Genomic DNA, 21,902 nt, shown 5'->3' with positions numbered 1-21,902 from the left:
GGTTTTATGGCTGGTGCGAAGGGATAACGACCCCCCCGGAAGGGTCTGATGGAGGGGCAGATGGCAGGCGGAGGAGTCGGAGGCACCCCCTCGAGGCAGCTGCGCTGAGGACGGTTCATTATCGCCGAACGCCAAGGAACAAGAGCCCCCCAAACAGCAATTAGGGAAGGCAAACGAGCCGGGATGGCGGCAAAGAGGACTTACAGGGGACGGGGAAGGGAAGCTGCCTGGAGAAGACGGCTGCTCCAGGATCCCCCCCAAAACCCCTAAGACCCAGCGCTTGCTAGGAATGGCAACCGAGCCCCGGCCGTGTTTGACTAAGACGCATGACTCTCTCTCGAGTGTCTCTTATACACCGGCCCTGCCTCACTCCCATTTCACAGATGGAGGAGCGGAGACTGAGAAAACAGGCCTTAAAGAGAGCCAAGGGGAGAAAAGCGCAGCCCTTGAACCACGATGGGGCAAGACAGACTGCAGGAGCACTTAAAGGGGCCCCTACTCTTTTTTCTTTTTTGAAATCATTTTTCTTTGATTTTACAAAGAACCCATCGTTCTACCCGGACACTGAGGTCCAGCGCCGAGGGCCTTCTGGTGGTTCCCTCACTGCGAGAAGCGGAGTTACAGGGAACCAGGCATAGGGCCTTCTCGGTGGTGGCACCCGCCCTGTGGAACGCCCTCCCACCAGATGTCAAAGAGAATAACAACTACTAGACTTTTAGAAGACATCTGAAGGCAGCCCTGTTTAGGGAAGCTTTTAATGTTTGATGCATAAATAAATTATTATTATTATTAATTTAAACAATACCATATATATATCCGTATAAAGAGATTTCTCTGAATCTGGAGACTCCCCCCCCCATTGCCAACATTTTCTACTGCGTATTATATTGTAATCTCTATTGTATATCTATCCATATTGTCCATAGTAACTGTAACATTACAAGTGAGCTCTCCCCCCCACCCCGCCCCACACACTCTGAAGGCTATGGGACACCATCTGACAGGAACATCTCTTGCATGAGGCCCTTGGAAGAAGCTACTAGCCAAGATGGCATCAAGATGGGGAGGGGAGGTGGTTCTCAGTGCTAACAATTCAAAAACAATTATGTTCCTTGGCATTCCAAATTCTGTAGCTGGGGGTGGGGGGAACATCCTGAATTCTTCAACCTTTATGTGGGAAATGATACTCAAATAACTTCTTATGTTATTTTATTATTACAGTCATACCTCGGGTTACAGCCGCTTCAGATTGCCTTTTTTTGGGTTGTGGACCGCCAAAACCCGGAAGTACCGGAACGGGTTACTTCCAGGTTTCGGCGGTTGTGCATGCGCAGAAGCGCTAAATCGCACTTTGCGCTTGCGCAGAAGCACTGAATCGCAACCCGCGCATGTGCAGACATGGGTTGCGAACGTGCATCCCGCATGGATCACGTTCGCAACCCGAGCATCCACTGTACTATTATTATTATTATTATTATTATTATTATTATTATTATTATTATTACTACTACTACTACATAAAATGAATGCACCACGTGACTGCGTTCTCCAGGGATCCAAGGGGCACCTGGGGCCTGCAAGGAGCTGCAGATGCTGCCGGCACAGGCCTGGCGGGGGATTTGCTTACAAACTGCCTCTCTGCCCGAGGAGCCCAAAGACGTACGACGCAGGGAGATGATAAGCAATCAGGCAGCACAGCACAGTTAAATCAAAAATCTATACCGAGTTAAAAAACATTCAAGCCAATGTCCTGATTGGATCCATGGGCGCCTGCACGGCTGGGAGAGAGGACGCTTACGTTGCAGTAGATCCGCTTCTGGACGCCAAACCTCAGAACCAGGACGTCGAAGGCTTCATTGAGGACGCCCATCACCATGGCCTCTGACTCCAGGGGGCCGCACTCCTGGGAGGGGAGACAGGGAGGGTGTGTTAAGCAGAGCGGACACAAGACCCCCCCTTCCTAGTGGACCCTGGGATATTGCCCAGCCACACCCCAGGCAACAGAGACAGGCTGTGCAAAAGACCCAAGGAAAACGGGAGGGAGAAGCCTATACAGAAGCCCCCGCCACACACCCAAGGGCTGCCTCGCCTCACCTTGACAAAGACGGCAAAGAAGAGATCGGCACTGAGCTCCTGCACCCGCTTGGAGGCCATTTTCCTGTCGTTGCAGTGCTCAGCCTGCTGCTGGATATCGGCCTCCTCCATCCTTGGGGCAGGGCCATCGCCTGGAAAAGGGGGTGGGGGGTCGTCAGAAGAGGCAGAGGGAGCAGCAGCCAGCTCACCCCCTTGGGGGCTGCAGGGACTGTGTTGCATCTGGGGCCAAACCAGGAGGTGGGGGCCTGCGGCTTGGATCCCAACTTGCTTTCCCGTTAACACAAGGGCTTGCGATTTCTGCCAAACACCTCCCCGTAAGAACATAAGCAGAGCCCTGCAGGATCAGGCCATTTAGTCCAGCATCCTGTTCCCACAAGCAGGATTGGAGCACAGGATTGGAGCACTATCCTCCTGGCTAGTAGCTGGGACATGAGGGGATGCAAAGGAGTTGTCTCCCTAATTCCCCCTCTGCAGCCCCCAAATCATCTCCCCGGCTGAGTTCTACAAGAGCAACCCTAAGATGCAGGAGGAGGACACCAATAGGCAGCCCCACCCTGGGCAGGATGCCACCCTCGTTGGTGTGACCCAGCAGGGCGGGTCATGCAGTGGCCCAGCCCCTCTCCCTTCTCCTGAGCAGCCCAGCCTGACCCCAGGGAGGGGGAGCTGGGGGCGTCTCCCCAGGGAAACCCACCCAGGGAAGCAGAGAGCATTCGGTGCACCATTATGTCCGGGTAGCGGCGGATGGGTGACGTGAAGTGGGTGTAGAGGGGCACGTTGAGGGCGTAGTGGCGGAAGAGGGTCTCGTCCTCCAGGGTCCCGGCACAGAAATACACAGCCATCTGCGAGGAGAGAAAGGAGGCGGGTCAGAGCTCTTGCAAGTGGGGGGGCAGGCAAAAAGGCAGAACAAGGCCCAAAGAGGGGGCACGGTCACACAAGTGGCTCCCTACGGCAAAGCTTTGTGATCCACACGTGGTGGTGGAAATGTCTCCATTTCCTAATGTCAAGGAGCGAGCCGGCAGTAAATCACACTGTTCAAAGTTGGAGTTAACTCTTTATTAGCAAAAGCACAATCTCCGCAGACTTGGCTGGGTGTCAAGCCTAAAGAGGACAGCAATTCATCCCCATGAATCAAGTTGCCGAGACTGAAAATCCTCGCTCGCCTCGCCACAGCCCTCACCCCTAGGGCTTTTTTCCAAGCAACTGGAGACTGCGCCCGCACGAAGCCTGCTGCTGCCCTGCCCTTTTCATGCCTCTTCTGGTTCTGGGAGACCAGTGGGGAGGAGAGCTTCTTGCAGCAGGAGGGGGAGACACCTGGGACTCATCTCTGCCTCTTGGCCTCACCCGTTCCCCTTGCCTGCTTCAGTTTCTCCTTCCGAGTCTGGACTTCTCTTTGCCACTGCCATCCCACCACCACTCCCTGGGCTCTGAGCCTTCTTCACCTGGGGTTTCCCCAGCTGCTGCCTCTTACCAGGAGTGCCAGCTTGGCCCTGTGACCGTGGGTGCCTGGGTCCGTGGGTGCCATGCACCGTGCATGGCCCTGGCACTGAAATTTGTGGGTGCCCAGTCCTTTCATGGGGAATTTTGTCGGTGCCCGGGCACCCAGGACCCCAGGGAGTTGCCCCCCCCACCATTTCTCTGTGACCAACTAGTCTGTGACACCTTAATGCAGCCCTTTCCCAACCTGGTCTCTCCAGGGATTTTATTGGCTGGAGTTGATGGGAGCTGTGGTCCAAAATCATTGGACAGCACCACATTGGAGAAGGCTGGATTAGTGCCTGGAACAGGATTCTCCCCACCCCACTCCGCCCCACCAGAAAAGGGCTTGAACACCCATCTCTTTTCTGACAGCTTTTCCTCCTCCGCCGTCTTGCCGTGCTGACAACTGATTGACAACTGCCCATCAAGCATTTAATGAAGCAGAACAGCTACCGCCTCTTGCTTTCTCGACATGCCTGCTTTTGGAGAACGGACGCTCAAGGCAAGGAGGAGGCTGGATATTGTGAAGCACTTGCTAGCTGCCGTTGCTGCACTAATGGTTAGAAAAGGGAAGGGGAAAAGGAAGCTGCACGTTGGGTTCTCATCCGTGGGATTAGCAGTGGAAATGTTAACTGAGTGCAACCTCCTCTGGCTGAGAGGCTGAGTTGGGGACTCACTTCTTCATCAGCTTTGTCTTCCTTACAACCCTCCTGCAAGGTAGGCCAAGGTAGGATCATAAGGCTGTTAATGGCTGCTAGCCGTGATGGCTCTGCTCTGCTTCATGAACGCTGGAAGATTCAGGAGAGACAAAAGAGAATACGGTGGCACCTCGGGTTACGAACTTAATTTGTTCCGGAAGTCCGTTCTTAACCCAAAACCGTTCTTAACCTGAGGCATGCTTTTACTAACAGGGCCTCCCGCTGCCGCGCGATTTCCGTTCTCATCCTGGGGCAAAGTTCGCAACCCGAGGTACTACTCCCGGGTTAGCGGAGTTTGTAACCCGAAGCGTTTGTAACCCGAGGTACCACTGTACTTCTTCACAAAACACATCGTGAAACTGCGGAACTCGCAGCCACAGGAGGCAATGCTCACCACCAACCTAGAGGATTTGTGGAGCAGGAGACTCTTGAGGGATACCTCTGCTGCCACAGTTGGAGGCACAGGAGGGGAGAGGGCTCTAGGGCTCGGATCCTGCTTCGGAGCTACTTACAGAAACGGTCTCCCTCCCTCAGGAAGTTGTGGATTCTCCTTCCTTGGAGGTTTTTAAGCAGAGGTCGGATGGCCATCTGCCACGGATAATTCAGCAGAGATTTCTGCCTTGCAGGGGGTTGGGCTAAGGATCCTTTGAGTCTCTTCCAACTATTTGATCTGATGTTCTGGGTAGCCAATGTGAGAACAGGATGCTGGACTAAATGGGTCATTGGCCTGCGGGGTTATTCTTGTGTTCTTAGCCCTGCCTCCGTATCACAGAAGGGGCAGCTAAGAAAAGAAACCCCTGTTCTCTTCACCCCTCTTTCTGAAATGGGGGTCCGGGAGTGGAGAGTAATAATGCAAGTGTGATCTATCTGACGGAAGAGCTGTTTGAGTGACAGGGCTAACACATAAATGAAAAATAAAATAAATGCAGCATCAGCAGCAAGTATTATTAGGATGAAGGAAACAGAACGTCAACATGGGTCGTCTTTCTCCAGAGTTTTAGGCAGGCTCTGTTTCATCTCTCGCGTTGCCAAACTCAGGAGCGTGACCTCCTTTTGCAGCCAGACTCGCCCGAGGCAAAGGAGGCTGGAAAAAAGCAAAGCAGGAGGGACGGCTGGGCCTGTGAAGGGGCAGGGCAGACCCAGGTGATGGATGGGGCAGGGGAACCAGGCAAACGGTTGAACAGATGGGCTTGCGCGTCACGGAAGGATTTCCGCTGGGGCTGCCACGGGCCTCGGAGCGAGGGAGTCGGAGCCAGGGGATCGGCCTTTTTCGGCTCCCCAAATCCCCCTCAGAGCGGTCCAAGGTCCCCACGACCTTGTTTGCGGAGCACAGCTTCCCGTCGGCAGGGTTCCCGCGCAGCCACACACGCACAGGCGCACACCTGCCTCTCTCGCCGTCCGCAACGGGAGTCATCCTTCATCTCCTGATGCAATCACTCACAGAGACCGAGGGAAGTGCTTGGCACCGTGCGCTTCCCGCTCCCGACGGCTTTCGATCTAAAGATCAGCCCCGTAATAAATCAAGGCCCACTCAGCACAGACCGCCTTCCTCTGTGGAAAGGCGCAATCTCCCTGAGACAGCTGCCTAAACCGCAGGAGGTCAGGCTGCTTTGCTCTGGGGCTTTGGCTAAACACGGCAAAACCCCTGCCATGCGGAGGCTTGGGCAGGAGGAGGCAGTTTCCAAAGGCTGATATTCCCATGAGGAAGTGGGACACAGCCACACACCAGGAGCCGGGATCTAGACTGACCCCATTTCTGCTTCGGTTCCTGAGTTTCTCATGCTGGGCAGAGTCCCCATGTTGTTTTTTCCCTACCCCACACCCACCTCCATTGGAGGGGAGGCTGGAACCCACAAGGAAGGTGTCCTTGACGGAGACCCCAGTGAGCTGCTTCCGGTCAGTGCTGGCAATGCTGAGCTAGATCGACCAACTGTCTATTTCAGTGTAAGGCGGCTTCCTAGGCTGTGGCTACCGCCACTCCTTGTGGCAGTGAGTTCCGTAAGCTGTAGAAAAACAGCCCATTTAGTCTCCACCAAGATTATTGTGGGAACTTAAGAGATGAACAAGTTTATAGAGGTGTGCGCTTTCATGGGTTGTTGTAAAATGAATCCACACGCATTGTGGGCTTGATTAGGCGCTGTCTAAAGAAACTGGGGAGGCAGAAGGGAGAGGGAGAGGACTGGGAAGAGGAGGCATCGGAAGCTGAAGGGGCTACAAGGCAACTGATTTCATGGAGCAAAACCCACCGGGGATGAGCTGCTGGGCTCACTGGGCCTGACACTCAGCCAGACCTGTGCGGCCACTAGACTGGTGACTGGGAGAGGCCACCAAGACCACATAACACCGGTCTTGAAAGACCTACACTGGCTCCCAGTACGTTTCTGAGCACAATTCAAAGTGTTGGTGCTGACCTTTAAAGCCCTAAACGGCCTCGGTCCAGTATACCTGAAGGAGCGTCTCCACCCCCATCATTCAGCCCGGACACTGAGGTCCAGCTCCGAGGGCCTTCTGGCAGTTCCCTCATTGTGAGAAGTGAGGCTACAGGGAACCAGGCAGAGGGCCTTCTTGGTGGTGGCGCCCACCCTGTTGAACATCCTCCCACCAGATGTCAAAGAGAAAAATAACTACCAGACTTTTAGAAGACACCTGAAGGCAGCCCTCTTTAGGGAAGCTTTTAATGTTTAATAGATTATTGTATTTTAATATCCTGTTGGAAGCTGCCCAGAGTGGCTGGGGAAACCCAGCCAGATGGGCAGGGTATAAATTATTATTATTATTATTATTATTATTATTATTATTATTATTATTATTATTTCTGCTATGAAAAAGGAGTTAACCCCAACTCTGAACTGTGCAAGATTTACTTTTGCTCTGTGACTCGGACGTCGGTGGCAGTGACTGAGGCTCCCACTTACTTGCATGGGGCGGGAGAACATGTTGGTCAACACCTCCTTTCTCGCTTCGGCATATTTGTCCGCTCCAAAGGTTTTGTTCAGGCTTTCCTGGCGAGAAGAGAAGAGGAAAAGGTCTCAGAAGTTGCCCGACTTCTCTCATCCTTCCTGACCCTTGGCGATGCCGGCTGCTGGAGCACAGCAACATCTAGAGGGCGTCAGGTTGGGGAAGGCTGGTTTAAGAGAATGAGCCTGGGTTCAAGGGAGTCCCTCCCTCAAGCCTGGCCTCTATTAGGAAGGCAGCCTCTCATGGGACTCTTAATGGGAATCTCCTCCCCGCCACCTTGGGCATTAATAATAGTAATATTAATTGCACAGCGATCATCGTTGCAAGCATAATAATAGGCACCACTTGCTCTCGCCTCTCTTGCAAAACGTGCTGCCCGCAGCCATTTCTCCAAGTGTCAGGACATTCTAAAAAGCGGCACGGCACAGGGAGATTATTAGCCACTGAAAAAACCCGTACAAGAGCCATTATTACTATTACAGTGGTGCCCCGCAAGACGAACGCCTCGCGAGACGAAAAACTCGCAAAACGAAAGGTTTTTTTCGAGTTGCCTCGCAAGACGAATTTCGCTATGGGCTTGCTTCGCAGCGCGTCTTACCCGTTGTCCCCGGACCTCTTTTGAAGCAAGGGGCGGCGGGGAGAAGCGATCTTCTCCCCGCAGCCCCAGGTCCGGGGACAGCGGGAAGCGCAGCGCGTCTTCCCCGCTGTCCCTGACCTCTTTTGAAGCAAGGGGCGGCAGGGAGAAGCGATCTTCTCCCCGCAGCCCCAGGTCCGGGGACAGCGGGAAGCGCAGCGCGTCTTCCCCGCTGTCCCTGACCTCTTTTGAAGCAAGGGGCGGCAGGGAGAAGCGATCTTCTCCCCGCCGCCCCTTGCTTCAAAAGAGGGGACAGAGCAGCACTTCCCCTCTGTCCCCGGACGGTCTCCATAGGAACGCATTGATTGATTTTCAATGCATTCATATGGGAAACCGTGCTTCGCAAGACGAAAAACTCGCAAGAAGAAAAAACTTGCGGAACGAATTAATTTCGTCTTGCGAGGCACCACTGTATTATTAATTGATGTAGCACTTCGTGCCAAATGTAGTTTGCAAGCACGAAAACCAACCGTGCACACATTAAAGTATCAGCATCCATGATTAAAATACACAATAAAACAATCCATTTAAAAAAAAATAAACAAGTTGTCAAGTCTAGGGAGAGGCAGCCGCATTTCCCGCCCCCGCCCCCCCCAGCCCGCAGAGGCCCTGGCTCTCAGCATCTCCCATGCACAGACTCACGTGCAAGGCCTTGGCAGAGCTGCAGTCTATCTCCAGGCCCATCTGGCTGCAAAAATCCATGAGGTCTTTGAGCATCTTGCTCTGGGGCGGAGGATGACGGCGCAGCAAGGCCTTTGACGGGAAGGAGCGGTGCATCTGGTGGGCGACGGCCATGTTTGCCAGCAGCATAAACTCTTCCACCAGCCTGGAGGGGAGGAAGGAACCCTTAGGACAGTGGTTCTCAAAGGGAGAGCGAGGGTAGCAGGAGAGGGTGGCAAGGGTGGCAGGAAGATTCAAGGGCAATCAAAGAAACAGGTAAGCATTTCACTGTAGTAAAGCACAGCACAGCACAGCATAGTATAGAAATAATCTTTAATTTTAGTGGTTTCGGGTTAAACCACAGAGCCTACGGCTTGCTGATCGGAAGGTGGGCAGATCGAATACCCGCGATGGGGTGAGCTCCCGTTGATCAGTCCCTGCTCCTGCCAACCTAGCAGTTTGAAAGCACATCAAAGTGCAAGTAGATAAATAGGTACCACTCTGGCAGGAAGGCAAACGGCGTTTCCGTGCGCTGCTCTGGTTTGCCAGAAGCGGCTTAGTCATGCTGGCCACATGACCCGGAAGCTGTACGCCGGCTCCGTCAGCCAATAAAGTGAGATGAGCACACAACTCCAGAGTTGTCCATGACCGGACCTAACAGTCAGGGGTCCCTTTACCTATGTTATAAATCAAGCACTGCTGGGAGTTGCTGCTTTTTGTTTGCCAATGTATTTTGTATCAATAAAAAAAAAATGGTGTGTCATGAGCAAATTTTTATTCTGAAAGTGTGGCCTGGGGGGACGGACGGACGGAGAACCACCGTATTAGGAGGAGCAGGCAGCACAAAAGAGGACCAAAAAAGCATATCTTTAGAATAATTTGAGAATTGCCAAAGATACTGGGTGGCCGTCTGTCAGCAATGCTTTAGTTGAGATTCCTGCACTGCGGGGGTTGGGCTAGATGACCGCCCGGGGTCTCTTCCACCTCTCTGATTCCCAGAAGCACTTGATCCCAGAGTCCTCTCCTCCTCCTTGCTTTTCTATCTCCCTTGAACTGTCACAGTCAAAGGCGCTTGATGGGCGGGGTATAAATAATAATTCTTCTTATTATTTATCTCAAAACAGAATTGCTTTTTGCGACAGCTGGCAAGAGGAGGCCCAGGGGCTGTCTCCATGTTGGAAGATGGGACTTGGAGCAGAGGCTTTGGCTTGAGGGGTCGGATCCGTCACCACTCTTGCCGTCCTGGCAGCACCCCAAATCTACCCCCCTCCACCCCCACCTCTTATAACCTGTTCATTTAGTGGGGCTTTTTCTCCAGAGCAACATCAACATTGCCAGTGATGTGGTGCAGAATTATTTTGCCTATGCAAACAAATCCTCGCCAGGTGGCAGTGTTGCTTCCTTTATGGACGCAAGAAAATGCCCAGCGGAATCTGAGCAGGAGTAAGAAGGAAAGAACAAGACATGAAAACCAGGCAGGAGTACCTGCTCAAATTTCCACCTGCGGCACAGGAGAGAAGCACACAAAGAGTGCCTGCAAGCTCCTCGGGGCAGGGACCTGTCCTTGTGGTTTAACGCTTCTCTGCAAAATCCTGTCCACATTCAATGCTGCGCTTGCCCAGTCACAGCGGGGAAAGGATGCAGTCAAGCTGTAGTCTGAGGGAGAAAGTTAGGGGTCTGCCCCGCTCCCCCTGCAATGCTAATAACAATTAATTACACACCAGGTTCCCAATTGCACCTGGAGTGACCAAATGTCCACAGGACTGTGGCAGCCAAACTGCTTGAGTGTTAAATTTAACACCCACCGAAACCTAGCACTGCCCATTGATTCCTTTTGCCAAATGCCTGTGTGTGGTTTATGAGAGAATGGCAGGCAGAAATGCAATGGTCAAAGGACCCCCCTCCCCCATTTATGGCACTCCTGGCCCAGCCCCCTCCTGCCCCCCCCCTTTCCCACGCTAGCCTAGTTTATCCTTTTCAAGGTACTTCACAGTCAATTGAACTGGTTAGGGATGGAGGAGGATTATATTTGCTCTGACCCAACCTGTGGGCCCCAAAGTTGCTCCCTGCCCTGATCAGATCACAGGCATTCCCAGGGTTTGCAGTGCAGTCTGGGTGCGCAAAAAGTGTGCAAAGTAATCCATATTTTTACATTTATACAGAATGCATGTTTGGCAGAGAAGCGCATGGAAAGATACGTATATTTTTGGGGGGCGGGAACGTGTGTACGAAAAAGTGCACAATTTGAAAGTGAGCCTTTCCATGCATTCTTTCACAAAGCCCGCAGAAAATGGATCGGAAGAGATCTGTGACTGAGCGTGAGTGGAAACAAGACGAGGCAGACTTAAGCTGATCTGTTCATCCCTACTTGAGGTCACCGTTGTCCCTGTTTCATAGATAAAAAATCTGAGGTCAGAATGGCAGCAGCTTGTCCCTAGGGGAGCTGGGAGAGCCGAATCCAGCACCCTTGACCCAAGCGCAGCTCCTGAGCTGCTGTGGAGTCCTCTAGTTCTCCCTTCCCCTTCCAGGGGCCAGAGGTGAACAGGGTTCGAGGAAGAAAAGACGGGTGAGGCTGAGATACGTCTTCCCAAGGTGACCCCGGGGCTGAACCCTGCACCCTAGAAACAACACCAAGCAGCACGGATAGAGCAGACCTTTCCTGCCCTGGCCTGGTCTCTGGTTATCCTCCTGTTCTTATCAGGGATTTGTGTCTGCCAGACCACCTCCCCAACAATCCCTTTGGTGCAGAAGTGTGTCAGGATATGAACAAAACTTTGCCAATTAGGAAGAAAGCGGCCATATCGCTGGGCCTGGAGTCTGGAGCCTTCCTACTAGACAATCAAGGAGTGCATCAGGCGGGCTGATTCCTACCCACGAGGAGCTCACAGTGGCACAGTCCTTCAAATGCAAAAGACTTAATATGGGGGCGAGTGTAGAGGGAGAATGTACCACTGCACTGGTTGGGAGGGGGAGTTTATTTATTTATATTTACCATTGCACTAATGCCACCTTAAAGAAGCCTGATTGCCGAAGAATGGATGCTTTTGAATTCTGGTGCTGGAGGAGACTCTTGAGAGTCCCATGGACTGCAAGGAGATCAAACCTCTCCATTCTTAAGGAAATCAGCCCTGAGTGCTCACTGGAAGGACAGATCCTGAAGCTGAGGCTCCAAGACTTTGGCCACCTCATGAGAAGAGAAGACTCCCTGGAAAAGACCCTGATGTTGGGAAAGATGGAGGGCGCAAGGAGAAGGGGACGACAGAGGACGAGATGGTGGGACAGTGTTCTCGACATGAGTCTGATCAAACTGCGGGAGGCAGTGGAAGACAGGAGTGCCTGGCGTGCTCTGGTCCAGGAGGTCACGAAGAGTTGGACACGACTAAACGATGAAACAACAATATGCCACCTTTTCCTCCAAGGAGCTCACGGTAGCATCCGTGGTTTGCCCACCCCTGTCATTTACTTCCTCACAGCAACTCTGTGAGGTATGCTAGGCTGAGAGGCACTGACCGGCCCCAAGGTCACCCAGCGAGCCTCATGGCCAAGTGGGGATTCAAACCCTGATCTCCCAGGTCCCAGTCCGACACTCTAACCGCTCTGCCGCACCGGCTTAAGTGTGCTATACTTAACTCTTAAGTTAAGTTGCATTTCAGGGAGGCCAGGAAGAACATGCAGCTGTCAGAATCAAGAGCAGAGCTTCTACTGGACATGCAGATCTACAGATCTGGAAATACAGAGAAATAAAACACTGGTTTCTAGCCGCCCGGGGTTCCCGAGGAAGGACGGGGTGGGAGGGATCTGGGGCTTCTCTCAGCGTTTGGGGGGCTCCAGAAGCAGCCCTGATAAGCAGGAACGTTTGAGGCACACGGCAGGGCACTGGGAATTTTGCAACTCCCTTAGCAGCAGCAGCAGCAGAGAGAGAGAGATTAAGTCAGGAAATGCTGCTTTGCGGTTCGGAAAAAGAAATGGATCATAAGGCAAAGTTGGAGCTGGAGCCCGGCTGGCAGCGAGGGGAGGCTGAGCCGGATCCTGGCTCAGCTGTTAACAGGAGCAGAGGGCCGGAGCACTCCTGCCTGCCTGCCGTCCGCTCCAAAGGCAGGAGGGTTCTTTTCTTTCTTTTCTTTTCCTGAACACAGCCGAGCTTGGCCGGAGGACGCCTGGCAGGCCGAAGTGAGAAGAAAAATATTTCATGGCACAGGGAAGCAAGAAAACAAAACCAAACCCCAAAAGAATCCCAGAGACAGAGACAGAGAGACTAGGACTCTTTGAAATCGCACTGAATGAATCCCATGTGAGAGGCGCACTCCCAGGCCATTGCTCAGGTTTCCTCCGGTGCGACTGAGCCAGCCTTGGCTCCCGGCTCTGTGGCAGATCCCACAAAGTGGTGAGACCTGAACTTTTGCCCTTCGGGGCATCCAGGCAAAGTTTCCATCGCAGCTGCCCAGAGGAGCACATCAAACAGGTGCTCAGTTTTGCCACAAGGGGACAGAGAGAGCTGCGCTCCCCGCCCCCTCCACCCGACAGAAGGACAAAGGCGTCCAGGAGACTCTCGCAATGTGGTGTCCCCCAGTGAAGACAGTTTGACATTTTACAGGTTATTTCTGGCTTTTCAGCTGGTTGACGTAGGATTGTATTTTCCTTGTTCGGGGGGCTGCTCCATTGCCTTAGAGCAAGCTCGGAGCTCTGGTGGGTGGGAGCACGGCGTTTCAAATAAATAAAATAAACAGGGCAGCAGCGGTCTTCAGTCGCAGTTGTTTTCCACATTCACAAAAATGGGGATTAATTAATTAATCCGGAAGAATGACCGCGTCCCCCAGGCGGAGCATGCTCAGTGATTAACACGAGGAAATGACTTCATCCGCGGGCATGCGCCAGGGTGGAAGGAAATACATTTCTCCTTTTCTACCATGGAGGAAGGAGGGCTAAAGAGTGCTTTGGGTGGAACTTGCCCAAGATTTGCTCCCAGAGCCAGCATCCCCAAGTAACTTTGCCCACACACGCTCAGGCACAGAGACGGCCAAATTCTGTACTCTTGGAAGGCGCTCTATGCTCCAGGCAGTGGCTCGGTAGCCAGAAAGTGCGCTTGGCCATACAAAGCGACCCCCTGGGGAGAGGTCAAGCCCCTTAATAAAGCCAAGGCCATGCGGCAGGGAGCGCTTTTCACAAATACGGAGCGCAGGGGCTCAGTCAGAACATTACACACTCCTATGGCAGTGCCACATAATGTTCATTCCACACTCTCAAGGAATCAATCTTTCAGCGTGCTCTGGATGTTCCTGCCCATTAAGATGAGGCAAGCTGAACCTTCGCTGGTCTGCTTCTGACGCCTGCTATAAACCTTTTTTGTTTAGGCTAAGCCTACCCAGCCATGTAATTTTATTACGTGTATTTGTTTTTAAAACTGTTTGATTTTAGCCATATTTTGATAAGTTTCTTAAGTCTAATGTTATTTTTTAAAAAATCTGTTTTTAGCGCTATTTTTTAAAATAAACAGTTAATACTATTTTACGTAAGCGGCATATGCGTGTGTGTGTGTGTGTGTATGCAAAGTATACAAAACTTGGTTATTAAATAAAAAAGCACAAATAGATATATTTCTTATCTTACATTCTGAAGGACATCAGAGGAGAGAGGGAACGAAAGAGGGACAGAGGCCAGTGCTGCCCACGGCACCCCAGGGTGCCATGGCTGAAATCCACTGCCCTATGCTATTTAACATCTACATGAAACTGCTGAGTGGGGTCATCCAGAGTTTTTGGACTGTGGTGTCAGCAATATGCCAATGACACTCAGATCTGCAGGTGAGGCAATGGAAGTGCTATACCACTGTCTTGCCTCAGTAATGGACTGGATGAGAGCCAACAAACTGAAGCTCAATCCAGATAAGACGGAAGCAATGTTAGTGGATGGTTCCCTAGAACCAGGCAGCAGCCTTCATTATACACCTTCAGGCGCCAGGCGAAAACGTTCCTCTTTAATCAGGCCTTTGGCTGATGGACATCTGATGCCCTTCCAAATGTGTTGGGGGGGCGGGTGGGTTATTGGGTTGTCTTTGTTCCTTTTTATAATGTATTTTGTGTTTTTTATATATTGTAATTTGATGTTGTGAAGCGCCCCGAGATCTACAGGTATGCAAATTTAATAAACAATATTTAGCTTTAGTATTTTTGTAAGCCGCTTTTAATTTATTGATAAAGAAAAGTGGGGTAGGAACAAACAAAGCCTTGCTGCAGGCGTAGGATGCCTCTTGCTGCCAGATCTGGGAAGATGATGATGATGATTAAAATTTGTATACCGCTCTAAAGCTGCAGGTCTCAGGGCAGTTATGGGCAGACCCAGATTGGGGGGTGAGTGTCAGCATTTGCTTAGCGAAGAGGCTGCTTATCTCTTTGGCTCTTTACAACAATCTGGCTTTTGAAAAACAAAATCATGCCCGGCTTTGCTGCGTCGCCAGCAGCTTTCCATTAAAACGCCGCTACCGCATGGTCCATGCCTGGCTGGTCCAGCCCTAAGGATGTCACATAGAGGAGGTAGAAAGGTTGTTTTCTGCTGCTCCAGAGAAGCGGACACGGAGCAATGGATCCAAACTACAAGAAAGAAGATTCCACCTAAAAATTAGGAAGAACTTCCTGACAGTAAGAGCTGTTTGACAGTGGAATTTGCTGCCAAGGAGTGTGGTGGAGTCTCCTACTTTGGAGGTCTTTAAGCAGAGGCTTGACAACCATATGTCAGGAGTGCTCTGATGGTGTTTCCTGCTTGGCAGGGGGTTGGACTCGATGGCCCTTGTGGTCTCTTCCAACTCTGTGATTCTATTCTATGCTGCCGAAAGGCCATTTGTCTCTTTGCGCCGCCAGGGATGAACATAGTGGAGCTGGAGAAGGGAGGACAGGAAGGGAGCAACTTTCCCAAGATTGCTCCCTGAGCTCTCACCTCGAGCCGTTCGCCGCCAGAGCTTGATGAGGAAGGCATTTTGGGATGAGCGCTGATGGTTTCCCTTGCTAATGAACTCCTACGCAGGAGCGTAATGCCCTCCTCTGTCAGCGAGAGCTGCTTCCCAGCAAAGGATGCCTAGAGCAAGCAAGACTCGGGTGACAGAGCTGTCCCCCCCACTCCGGGAAGAAAGCGAAGGCGGATGCAGCAAAATCCAGACAAGGCTATGCAAAAACCAGTGGGTGTCATTGGGAGCACCACAGACCTTACCCTAGACAGCTAAATATCCTGTCTGGGCCAAAACGTTCGCCGCTCGTTACCCTCAAAATGGCACAGAGAACACAAGGCTTACTCAGAGGAGAACAGCCTCTATTTCTGCTGACGTGGCACACTTTTTACGCAGAGGGTCCAACTCGGCCCCTCAGTGCAGGAAGGAGGCACAAAAATCTCCCTGCCTCCTTCTGTTGCCACAGGAACGCAAACCCAACCAGCGGACTATGATGAATTATTCAAATCCTTTATTAGCCAGTGCCTTTCTAGTGCTCAAAGGCCATCCAACGAAGAAAAAAGCAGAGAACAAAACGGAACAGCTTGCTAAACTAGAAATAGTCCCCGTTTGCTTCTGTTTTAAAAAGACCAGGTGGAAGGGGTATGTTTTGCAACCTCTCCTGTGTCAACCAGGGAAGGGCCGTATGGAGGGTGGAATCACAGATCCTCATAGGAAGCTACCTTACACCCTGTGCCAATCTAGCTCACGGGTGCTTATGTCAACCTGGGGCTCTTCTTGGACTCCAGCTACCACCGCTCCTGACCATCGACCATGCTGGTTGAGACTGGTGGGAGCTGGAGCACAAATGCCTTCTGTGCGCAAGGGCGTGCGCCTGCCACTGAGCCATGATCTCTGGCGCAGCCATAAAAAATGGATGGAAAAGGCTTGCTCTGTGCCACGACAATCCTCACTTTGGGCAGACTTGGAGCTCTGAACCATGTTTGATCAGAGCTGGGGTGGCAGGGCAGTGTCAGAGAGAGGCGCTTTCTGGGGTATGCGGTACCCAGGTTGCGCTAAGGGTTTTGTGTAGGTTGGTTGGCAACCATCTGTCTTGGGAGTGTGCCTTTGGGGGTAAAGGCAAGCTGTTGGAAGATTGCAGTGCCTGCTGTGGCTGTAGAGGCCGATACAGGAGAGACATGTTTTGTTGCAGCTGGGGCAGATGAAGGCATCTTTTCTCTGTGCTCCTTGCAGCAAATTAGCAGACCGTGCAGCTGGAATAAAACTGCCTGAATAGCACTGCACTGCCCCATATCCACAAAAGGAGCCACAGCTCTTTTCTGGAACAGTGAAGGGATCGGGAAGGGTCACAAGAGCACAAGGAACAAAAGGCACCACAGGCCTCTGGTTGGAGGGGTTCAAGATCAAAAGAGGATTCCTGCTGCCCAGTTGCCAGCAACTGAGTGCAAATTCTCCTCTGAAGTTCAATAGCCACAGGAGATTTAGTGCAAGGGACTTGGGGCCGTATCCAGTGTAGCGCTATGGGAACATTTGGTCAACACAAGGTTTTCTGCTTACGCAATGGAATGTCCTCCTCCCCACTTGTTTTAGTGGTTCTTGGGACCCTCTAGAGCAGATTTGGGGATGGCACAAGGCACGAGGGCAGTCCTGTTGCAAACTGACATGCTTGCACTGACGGGATGCATTAGCCAAATACAGCCCATAACAATCAGCAGGTGGTGGTGGAGAAGAAGAGGCAAAATATGGAAAGCGAAGGCTGCTGGCAGGCTGCAGTGCGCAGCCCAGCGAAGCGCTGAGACCCATTAGGCGAAAGCACAGAGTAGGAAGGTGAACAAGGCCATTTGATCTTTATGATAGTAGCTCCATTAAGGCACACTTCCTTAAATGCATATGGGGTCAAAGGCACCCGTGCGGAGGGTGTGGGAGGGGAGACACATCTACTCGAGAGCCACTTCTACATTTCAATCAACCTGACTGCTGCCTGAGCTGTGGGCAAGCATCCTCATTACAATTTCAACAGAGCCTTTGCCCAGCCTCTTCTAACATCTTCCTGCACCTTCTCCTCCCTCTGAACACCCCCCTTTCGGCTGCCTGCTTTCCTCCTTTCCCACTCGCAGGTCTCTCTGCATCTCCATTGGTTAGCCTTCCCTCTCTGTGGCCCCAAACAGGCATACTCTTCTCCTGCAGCCATCATCCCCTTCAGATCCCCTTTTCAGTCTTCTCTTCGGCAGCCCGTTCCCCTCTTTCCCTCCCCCAGTCTCTGTTCTTGTCTCCCTGCCTCAGTCCCTACTTGCTGAATTTGGAGGCAAAAAGCACACAAGGATTTCCCTCTCCCAGCAATTCAGGCACAGAGGGAATTTCAGGCACCAGAGGGACAGAGAAGATGGCTGGCTGGCTGGCAAAACTGGTGCCGAGTCCATCAAAAACATCTAAATCCAGGGAAAGAGAAGCAATGCAGAAACGGTGCCATAGACAACCTCTCACCATCACGTTGGCCATATGCAGGTATTAGAATTCCACCAGAGGCTGCAAATTTTATGTTTGTATATGGTTGCAAGCAGATGTGATATATTTTTTATGATACAGTGGTATATAAATGTAAATAAATAGCCAGACACCAGGAGACGGGGGGAAATGGGCCTTAGGAGCGCCTTTATTTTGCACCACAGCTTTCTCTATGAAAACTCGCTCTTTAAAGCTTCCTTGGAGCAAACAGCAATCTGCTGAAAACTCGAATTGACGTTTGCTGACTGAGCGCTGAAGAGTGAGTTTTTGCAGGGAAAGCTCGGGCGCAAGGAAACCCACCGACAACACCACTCGGTCAGAGAGCTTTTAAGAGCGGACCTGTGCCTGGAACAAGCAGGGCTAAAGTAAGTGTGGAAAGGGCCCAAACATATGTTAAAGGAGCAGGTGTAAAAATAGCCTGGACTTTCCCTCACAACCTTTGGCACTGCAGCTGTTTTCATGTGACAAGTTGTTGCTTGAGCCATTCGTTTCCCCCTGTACAATTGTCACTGACCCATCTTTTTCCATCCAGCCTCTTCTCCCATACGCATGGGCTTCGTCAGCGCAACACTGAGCAGATAATGTTATCAGCAATGCAGGCAACACATTAATATCAACACAACACCCAGCAAATGCAAACAGAGAATCCATTAGGGCCAATGGCTGGAATATCTCGTCCCCAGCCCCGTTCAGAACCTCTCTGCTGAAATGCCATGGCACTCGGGAGACGCCTGGAGCCGATTCCCAAAAGATTGAGAGCAGCTACCGAGGCGAGGTTTGCTTGAGATGTAAAATGGCTCGCTGGAAAGCTGTGCTGTGATCCCAAAAGATTAAAAGGGATTGTCAGGGGGAAGGGACTGTTGACAGAGGCACAAAACGAGGTTCATGCAGAAGAAGAAGAAAAAGATCAGTTTGAACCGGTGTCCAGGGCCCTTTGAGAACACAAGCTCGGGATTAGGCTCTAATCTGATACGGATTAGTGCCCTCAGTGCCCTCGGAGAGAAAGACATGCAAAACAGCTGGTTCAAAATGGGCAGGCAGGAGGCAGGGGGAGGCGCTGGAAGCGAGCTGTGTACACACTGTGTCTGCACTAGCAAGGCCCAGCCAACTTCAGCAAGAGAAACTGTTTTGCATCTTGCAGTCAACTCTTGCATGTCGAAAACCTGGCTCCGAGAAGTCCTCGCTTAGCCAGCGGGCAAAGCCGCTCCAAAACTGTGAACAAGCGGCGAAGGGGACGGTACCAAATCTCGAGTGCAACCTGCCAACAGAACCTGTGGTGTGAGTGTGAGTGTGCGAAAGCTCTGCACAAAAACCAGAGCGAGGGGTGGGGGCGATTGCACACAACCCCCATGCTTGCTGGGCCACCATCGCCACATCCCCCAGGCTCTCCTAAAGGAGCCAGGAGGGTCACTGTGCATGCAGCCCCCACCCCAGCATGGCAGCTCCTCTCGTCACAAGCTTCAGCGGCTGCCATAGGATATTGTGGATATAGTGGCTGTGCCGAATTCTCACTTCGCTGCTGAGGAAATGGGGCACATGGATGATTTGTGCCGAAGCACCCTGGGACCCAGGCTCACTTGATACACTTCCCCTTTCCAAAGATGTTCAGAGTGCACTCTTTACAACCCCGCAAAAACCAGCTGCTTCATGTTTCAAGCTCACGCCCTTTTGATAGTGGAGGGGATGCTTTTTCGGTACAAGGCAGATGATTTACCGAGGATGGTGAATGAGTGCAATGGTGCCGTGTGATCTAAGAAAGAATCATTTAAAATATGGGGTGGGCAGGGCGACGAAGGGAAAATGCAGATGGAGAGAGACTTCCTAGCATTATAGAGCACCTTGTGAGTGTTCAGGTTATTCCAATCGGCTCTGCAACCCCTCTGCATGGGTGGCCAGGACTGTAACCAGACTGCAGATGGGCCACTGAAGCTAAGAGCTTGTGCCTTAATGGAAGAGGCGAGATATGTTGGAGACTGATGGATGGCAGGAAGCGAAAGGGTCTGAAAACAGCCTTAGGCATACAAGGTGCTGGAATCAGGCATCCTGGGGGACGTGCGGGGAGTGTTGGTGGAACATCACTGGCTGACAATAGACAGGCTTTTCCTTCCGTATCTTTGAGGAGGAATCCAAGTTGGGAGTGATCTGGGGAGCTCATATGAGTTCCCAGCCTTGCCAAGCACAGGATCTGCAATGCAGGTTAAAACAACAGCATCCGCGACAGGTGGCCTCGCAGCCTCAGAAGAGCAGCCGTCACCTGCCGAGGGAGCGTATTCCTCTGCTAGAGAGTTGCTCCTAACATTTAGGTGAAATCTGCTCCCCCGCAAATTCCACCTGTTGGGTGCTCTCCAAGCGATGGAACTCTCTCTCCCATGCGCCCCCGAAATCTGTCCTGGGTTTTTCACAACCTTCTGCAGCAGATTTGAGGAGGGAGCAGGGTGCTGGGGGAAATCCAACAGATTAGAGCCCATTCCCACACTCCTATTCAAAAAGGCCCCTGGACACCATTTTGTGTTTACAATCTTCTCTTCTCTTCTCTTCTCTTCTCTTCTCTTCTCTTCTCTTCTCATCTCTTCTCCTTCTGCCTTCCACCATGCCAGACCTTTGCTCCATCTAGCTCAATATTGTCTACCCTGACAATATTGTATACCCTGACAATACCCTCTCCAGAGCTCTAGGTTTCTCAATCCAACCTTGAAACCAGGTTTCTCAGTCCAACCTTTCCCATGAAAACCATGTGTTTTTCCACTGAGCTACAGGCCTTCCTGTCTGTATCACCCCTCCTTACGTTCAAAACTTCCTCTGGGTTGCATTCCCAGGCCGCCGTCTTTTGCACGCTTCAGACTGCAGTTGTCAACTGGAGTCTGAAGGGGGAAACGTGAGCAGGCTGGTTAGGCAAACAAGTAGCATGCAGTTCCCCTGGCTCTTGGTTTGCCGATTCTGGGAGGGAGCAATGAAAAAATGTTGACTTTGAATTGCTGATGTTTTTATTGTGAAATCACTTTGATATATTTTATGGGAAATGACTCATAAATGGAAATAAATGAATGAATTCTGAAGCCCAACCCCTAGAATAGCAAGAATGTAGAATCACCTGGGGTGGGGCGAGATCACAGGAGGCAAGAAGGGGTTAAGAGAGGAGGAGGGCCATTTGGCAAGGGTGAAGGGGGTGGAAGTGGAGTTGGTTTATTTGTACAGTGACTGCGCAGGATTTCTGGACAAACTCGACTTTACGGGGCATGCAGAAAAGAGGCCAAGCTTTCATCAGGTCCAAAGATGCCAAGACGCTGCATGCTCAGCCCGGCCAACCTTTTGAGTAAAGGCTGAAGAAGGAGCCTCCCCTTCTTCTTCTTCAAGGATTCAAGTCTTCCTCTTAAGGCAAGCTGACAGGCTGCCAATATGGTTTGTTTGTTGAGCGTGCAATCAATCAGAAATCTCCTGCGAACTCAACACACACAGCGTCAAATCAGCAAAGAAGCAACACTGCGGTTGAACTTAGAGATTTCATACAAGGCTTGTAAGATAAGTGAAATCTTAAGAGCACTGCTTTTTCGTATCTCAACAACAGCTCCAGGGCTGAACAACTCTCTTATTTACCTGACTAGGGATGTCTACATGCCATGATTTTGCAGACCACACAGTAAGGTGAGGGTGGCACAAGAACCTGAAGTTTAGATGTTTAGATGTTTCCGGGGCCAAAACCCAAGGTTATCTGAACCCAACAGGCTGTGCAAGCAGCTGTCAGCTGCAGAATTCCAGGGCTACCAGGCTAATTTGAAATATCTTCTAAGGAAAATAGAAATCCCCCCCTTTGTAGCCCCAAGTTTTCCAAATGGCAGCCATTCACCTCCCCTCAAATGGGACAAAAGTTTCCTTGCACTTGTACGAAGCAGGGGAAAGGATGTGTCGTTGGGAAAACCACTGTTTACGTTGCCTAACGTAA

General features: G+C 51.5%; 1 protein-coding gene across 5 annotated transcripts in view; it reads right to left on the bottom strand.

The window, feature by feature from the left end:
• DIS3L2 (DIS3 like 3'-5' exoribonuclease 2) overlaps positions 1-21,902 on the bottom strand; it is a 203,649-nt gene that overhangs the window by 5,910 nt on the left and 175,837 nt on the right. For all 5 annotated transcript variants that reach the window (XM_082223950.1, XM_082223951.1, XM_082223952.1 and 2 more), the window contains 5 exons: positions 8,503-8,686; positions 7,184-7,270; positions 2,786-2,933; positions 2,095-2,225; positions 1,799-1,903 (listed from right to left, as the gene is read on the bottom strand). In XM_082223950.1, the coding sequence (XP_082080076.1) occupies positions 1,799-1,903; positions 2,095-2,225; positions 2,786-2,933; positions 7,184-7,270; positions 8,503-8,686 (655 nt within the window). Of the gene's footprint in view, positions 1-1,798; positions 1,904-2,094; positions 2,226-2,785; positions 2,934-7,183; positions 7,271-8,502; positions 8,687-21,902 lie in introns of those variants that run through there.

The sequence above is a fragment of the Podarcis vaucheri genome (assembly GCF_965113315.1).
Source record: "Podarcis vaucheri genome assembly, chromosome: 5".
Classification (NCBI taxonomy): Eukaryota; Metazoa; Chordata; class Lepidosauria; order Squamata; family Lacertidae; genus Podarcis; species Podarcis vaucheri.
This window is presented reverse-complemented; position numbering and strand designations above follow the sequence as displayed.